The sequence below is a fragment of the Passer montanus genome, unplaced genomic scaffold, assembly GCF_014805655.1.
Source record: "Passer montanus isolate IOZ18808 unplaced genomic scaffold, ASM1480565v1 scaffold1, whole genome shotgun sequence".
Taxonomy (NCBI): Eukaryota; Metazoa; Chordata; class Aves; order Passeriformes; family Passeridae; genus Passer; species Passer montanus.
Window position 1 is genome coordinate 3,364,036 of NW_024356504.1, and position 6,000 is coordinate 3,370,035.

Below are 6,000 nucleotides of genomic sequence, written 5' to 3' on the forward strand. Positions count from 1 at the left end.
CACCGTGGCTAAATGACAACTTTTTTCTATTTTGATTTCAGATAGGATCACTGGTCTCAGATGTAGACAATTTATTTTCCTAGCACAGCTGGTCTGTCAGAGGTCATATAATTTGGCAGCAATCCCAGTGCTTAAAAATTAATTTTTCCTTATTAATACAACTGGGGGTCCCACAGGATAGGATCCCAGCCTTATCTGAACCTGACAGCTTCCTAAACCCCATGAAGGATGCTTTCTCCTCTCAAGCTATCTGCAGTACAAGGCCACCATGTCCTGGTGCCTGGCAGCACTGGAGGTTTCTGCTAGGAAACTGACCCACCCGCCTGCCGGGACGGGAAGCGCTGCCTTCTCCAGCCCAGCAAAGTGAGGTGCTTTCTCTTTTTAACCTTCTAAAGCCGCACACAAGGTACCAAACACAGAGAAGGTACCGGGAAGGAGGATGGGATGGGGGGCAGAAGGAGCAAGGCAGGGAGATGGGAAGCACCTCCATAGAGCCTTCTGGGACCAATATATGTGCCTGTCACTCCAGACACTACACCCCATGATTTTCTGTAGCAGTAAAACTAGGAAAACAAAATGCAGCATCCTAACCTGGGTCAGAGCCCCCCACTGAGCTGGTATCAGTGGTTTTCAGTGATGCTTTGACAACTATCTGATTCCTAGTCTAAAAAAGCTTTTGTTTCCAGTAAGAGCTGAGTTAACAGCACACAGGCATAAGGCACTACACTCCGTGCTTGTGGGTGTGTGTGTGCATGTTTGTATGTGTGGCCGTGCACTTGCTTGGCAGCAATTTGTTTTGGTCCCCCGCCCCACCTTGCTACATCTCCTAAGTCACTACTAAAAATAATAGCTTTTAAGTAAACTATTTGGAAGGCTTCAGAGTGAGCTTTGCTCAGAGCTGCATAAACATCATCTGAACGGCTCAGTACTTGGGTCACTCAAATCTGTTACTTTCTTACTTCATTGCTTTTTACGGGAAAATGAAAAACACACAGCCATCGAACCTTCAGATTTATCTTCACGGGTCTCCCACCCACTCCCCTCCATGGTTATCTCAGGGTTTGCTTGGCTACATACAAATTGGCAGCTGCACTGTTTATCTCTTACTGTAGAAATATTGCATGAGGTTTTTTTCCATGTGGATTATCATATTATTGTCTATTAAAAACGTCTCCCCTCTCTACTAACCTCCCTTAGGGAACCTAAAGAGGGACTTCCATAATGGGGGAAGGCTTTCAGATACACCAGACTGAAACATAAATCCATCTACCTCTGGCATGTTTCCCTTACTAGGCTGGCTAATTTACTGAAGCTGAGTGTAGCCTGATCGAGGTTTGCATCCCATTACCCCGTACCTTTGCTCACTGTTCTTGCTAATAAAGTCATTTGACCGGATTTGCAGCCACACATCATCATCTCGGGAAACCACCGCTGGTGTCGGCCACAGAGAGACAACTTCCTTGCTGGTTCCAACACCATGTGATGCTCTGCTTAGCCGGGAAAACCCGCATTCAAATAAACACTGCTTACAGCGCCCGAATGGCCTGAGAGACAGGATTCGCTCAAACCTCTTCCTAGTTAACAGTCCTGGTGCCGAACTCACTCCAGGACAGAAGGAGGTGAGCGCATGGACACAGGCACACACTGGGGCTCAGCGGCCACAGGGATCGCGACCAGACTGGCCAGTGCACCCTCAGGAGCCAGCCTCAGATTACAGCCCGATCTGCCACGGCACAAAACCTACTCCAGGAGATCAGACACTGCTTCCGCAGCAGGGATCATCGGAAAAGACTGTTTCACTCAGCAAGGGCCTCCCAGGACACTGCCCTTTCTCTTCATCCCATCAAGTGCCTATTCCTTTCCCTGCTTAAACAAAAGATAGGATTTTTTTTTCCTTTCCTTTATAACCGTAAGGAAGGAGGTGATGCCAACCGGCAGCTGAATGTTTATCGGCAATGTCTGTGCTTCGCACTGCAAAAGAGAGGGATTTTCTCAGGCAGCAGAGACTCTCACACTTCCCCTTTTCAAGGCGAAGCTGGATGGCCACACATCTCCGGGGCAGGAGAAGGCAGAATGCACTCTGCCATCATCCAACGCTGCTCGGGTCAGACCGCAGCTCAGGGCCCTGAGCCATGTCCCGAGGCCCCGACTAACGGGAAGGCAAACCCACAGCTCAGCGGCTGCTGGCTTGGCACTACCGTCCTGCCAGGCAGCTCCTGAGCACAGAACTAGCCCCGAGAGAGCACTGGACGGCAAATCCTTTTCCTCCAGAGACTGTTCCAGATAGGGACCCTGTTGCCCCCACTAGCGAGATTCAAACCCAGTGGCCGGGGAGCAAAGGGCCCAGCGTCAGCCTGCCCCACTCCTGTCCCCATGCTGAAGCAACGCAAAGACGGGTTTCATCCCTGCACCTCCTGACAGTGCAGCCTAGCCCGTAGCGAGAGAGAAAAACACACTCGCGTCCCAATACGTGCCATGAACCAGCCTTGTCCCGGGACAGCGCAGCGTTTGCAAAGTGCGTACAGGTCCCGCACGTACTGCGGGCAGCCTTTCCCGCTGGCAGCGGGTGCCGCCGCCGCCGCTGAGCTTCGCCCGCTCCCAGCTCTGCACGGCCCCGGCTGCCTGCGCCCGCCACACGATTTTAATTTCTCACCTAAAGTTTCCCGAGGCTGCAACCGGCGCGGGGCCGCGGACATTCGGATGCGGGTGTTCGACATGTGGCTGGTCCCTCCCTTCCCCGCAGCTCCCCATAAAAACCAGCACGCAACTTTCCAGTGCGGCTCCATCCCCTCGCCCCTCCACGCCGGGCGCTGGCAGCCGCGGGGCTGCAGCCGCTGCGCTCCTTGCCGGGGGTGCCATCCCCGCCCCGCCACACGCATGAGCCCCTCCAAAACCCGTGCTGCGAAAGCTGCGTGGCGCGGCCGATCGCTCATGCATCCCCTAAATTTATTCCCACGCAAAGCATCTATGCGTGAGACCAGGACCGCGCCCGGGAACCCGAAAGTTGGGCGGACGGGGACATCCCCCATTCCTGAGGGCGTCTTACCTGTCTCCGCCGTGCCTCCAGAGCCGGGCAAGCACAGCCCTAGAAATCCCCAGGCAAGAAGAAACGTATCCATCCTCCGGAACAAATTACAAAAAAACCCGAAGCCCACAACGCAAGACCCGAGGCTGCGGGGCCGGGCTTCGCCTCTCTACCCCGGGCGCGCCGCGCCCCGTGTGGGCGCCCCACTCGCGACCAGCTCCGGCGGGGCTCAGCGAGGGGCGGCGGCGTTCCCCGCACCGGGGCTGCGGGGCGGGCGGTGCCGGCGGAGCGCGCGGGTGCCGGCCGGCCCCCGCCCGGGCGCTGGCGGCCCCGCAGCGCGGGCAGGAGCCAAACCCGATGGCAATAACGGCAAAAGAGTCGGCTGTGCGAAGGGAGACACCCAGAAATTGTCGGATGGGGGAGCATCAGGACAAGGATTGTCCCTGCTCGTGGGCTTCCGCCGCTGCCGGCCGAGACCCAGAAGCGCCGAGCCTCGACCAGAGCCGACTTGGAGAGCGGAGAGCGGCAGCGGGAAGCACACGCTGCCTCGCTCCTGGCACCCGCGGTGCGGTGCAAAGGCTTCTACAAGGGACAAATGCAAACCCTCTCCGTGACTGCACCACAGCTGACTAACGCGCTCCAAACCCGTTTTCTCCGAGATGCTCTTTAAAAACACAAACCGAGAGCAGCGTTCACATAGTCATCCTAGTAGTGCTCCGAAAGTTTGTTTGCTTTTGCCTTGTGAGGATGGAGAGTCTCTGCCCCAGCTGGAACTGCTGGGACAGTGCGTTTACTTGTTGCTTATATTCACAGACCACAAGAGGCTTAAAGCTGGTATCTTGCAAACTGGGGTTAACTCACACCTCCATCCTCTTTGAGAGGTAAAATTTCAAAGTGAATTAAATGAGCCCAAAAACCCTTCACCAAAAAGCTATTTAAAAACAATTCCTTGATGTTGTTGATGAGTCCCTAGATTTTAGATTCCAACTTCCAAATAAACAGTAGACAAAACGATTAAAGCTATGTTATCTCAGTTTTTTTAAGTTGGTAATTAGTGAAAAGATATTGGCATGTGGCAGAAGTGAGATACATCACTGTGTGGGTGAGAGGGAAAGTAAGAACATTTCACTGGTATTCATTTAGGGTGATGAGACTAATTATTTTGTACTCTGCTGTCTATCAGTTACGAGTAGCATTACCAGCTCACGTCAATGAAATCACGATGCCAACCTGTTTAAGCACATTCACACAACACAAACGCTTAGAGTTCCTCTGAGGCCAGTGGAAGTTCATTGACAGCAACAGATTTGGCCTGACAGATAGATCTGATATTTCAGCCGTTACCCCGAGGGCTGCAGCATCCTTCTCCCTTCTGTGTGTTTTGATACCTGATTTTGCATCTTCTGTGTCTCAAATGTGCTCCAAAACCTGCTGAAGTCAATGCAAAGCCAGTGGCAACAGAGCCTACTGTCTTATTTATTGTATTTTGATGTGGAATTATGCAACTATTATTTACTACTTGCTTATAGTTAGACTACTATCAAGCTAGTGAAGTGTGATTTTTTGTGTGTATAAATAGCCCTTGCAAAACATAACACAGATATCAGAGTGTAATATAAACCCACAGCATGAATCATTCCTTTCTTAAGACATGCATGGAAAAAGAAGAGGTTACCAAGCCCTAATCAGAGACAGCCCCATCTCACGTACCATATGGCAGAGGGGCAATTTTTCTTCCATTATGTTCTGTTTCCCCTGGTTAAGGTCAATAGAAGAGGGCAAACAAAACCTTGAACTGATAACAGCTCTGATCTGTTACTGAATGAAGAGAAGATAACCCTAGGAAAGAAAATGGTGATGGGAAATGAAGTTACCTGCTGCTCCACAGAGGTTTCTCAGCTGCTCTTCAATTGCTCTCCACAAATCCAGCCCTGTGTTTAGTGTCGGATCTCAAGTCTCCTCTCCCCAACATGCCACTGTCAGGAAAAGAAAGGCACAACGAAAGAACCAGGCAGCACTACTGCAGTTTCTACCACTGCAAGTGCTCAGGACAGGATGATAGAGCTGGTGGTACCTATTATTCCAGCTCAGGTAGAAGAATGTCAAAAATACTTCTTTTGGGAGCATTTAATACTCCGACCCTCTCTCAGGTTTGAAGGCACTGAGCACAAGGTGATGCTATGTACCATGAGCTTACCTCTGCCTGTTTCCAGGGGCAGCTGCTGCTGCTGTAGGCATTGCTCTGTGTCCCACGGGAGGCTGGACCTCATCAACTCTCCATGCCGGGAAGTCCTGCTTCTGCCAAAGGGCTCAGGGCTGTGCTCAGTCCTCCTGCGGGTTTTTAAAACCCACAAGTAAGCACTCACCAGCCCATCGGGAACTGCAGCGTTTTTCCATGTCTGTATGTCAGAAACATCCACAAAACCTCACTGAAAATGAGACAATATGTAATTTAATGGTACTGTAATATTTAACGTACCATCTGCATTAAATTTGGTTGAGGAATTTTGCAGCCCAAGCATTAGTCAGAGCTGTGATGCAGTGAAATTTCCCCCATCTCTCCTCCCCTCCAGCAGAAAGCCTCCTCAGACACTGCCTAGTTCCCTGCTGCTGACCCGAGGGCCTGTGTACCTAGGGTTTTCCCTGGCACTCTGCAGTTCTGCTCTTCTCCTCCCTCTAATTGCAGCTCCTTTTAAACATTGATCATGCAGCCTCATTTATTTTCAATCACAGCTTCCTCTTTCTAAATGAGTCCTTCTCTCCCCATGAACTGACCATCAGGAGGTGTCTGTAAAGCAGGAAATCCCCAAGTTTTTCCTTAGAGCCTTTTTCAATCCTGCTTTAAAAGAAAATAAAATTCAAACCAAGGCATCATGTATTCCTGTAACCTTCTCTGGGCTCCAGAGAAGTTGGACAAACAGGGTGTCTCCCCCAGTTTTATGTCAAAACATACTATTTCCAATGGAGATCTTGAC

General features: G+C 51.1%; 1 protein-coding gene across 6 annotated transcripts in view; it reads right to left on the reverse strand.

The window, feature by feature from the left end:
- Positions 1-3,311, reverse strand: part of NRP2 (neuropilin 2) — an 89,124-nt gene extending 85,813 nt beyond the window's left edge. For all 6 annotated transcript variants that reach the window (XM_039706777.1, XM_039706606.1, XM_039706694.1 and 3 more), the window contains exon 1: positions 3,047-3,311. In XM_039706777.1, the coding sequence (XP_039562711.1) occupies positions 3,047-3,119 (73 nt within the window). In that variant the 5' untranslated portion in view covers positions 3,120-3,311. The remainder of the gene's footprint in view (positions 1-3,046) is intronic.
- Positions 3,312-6,000: the final 2,689 nt, after the last annotated feature.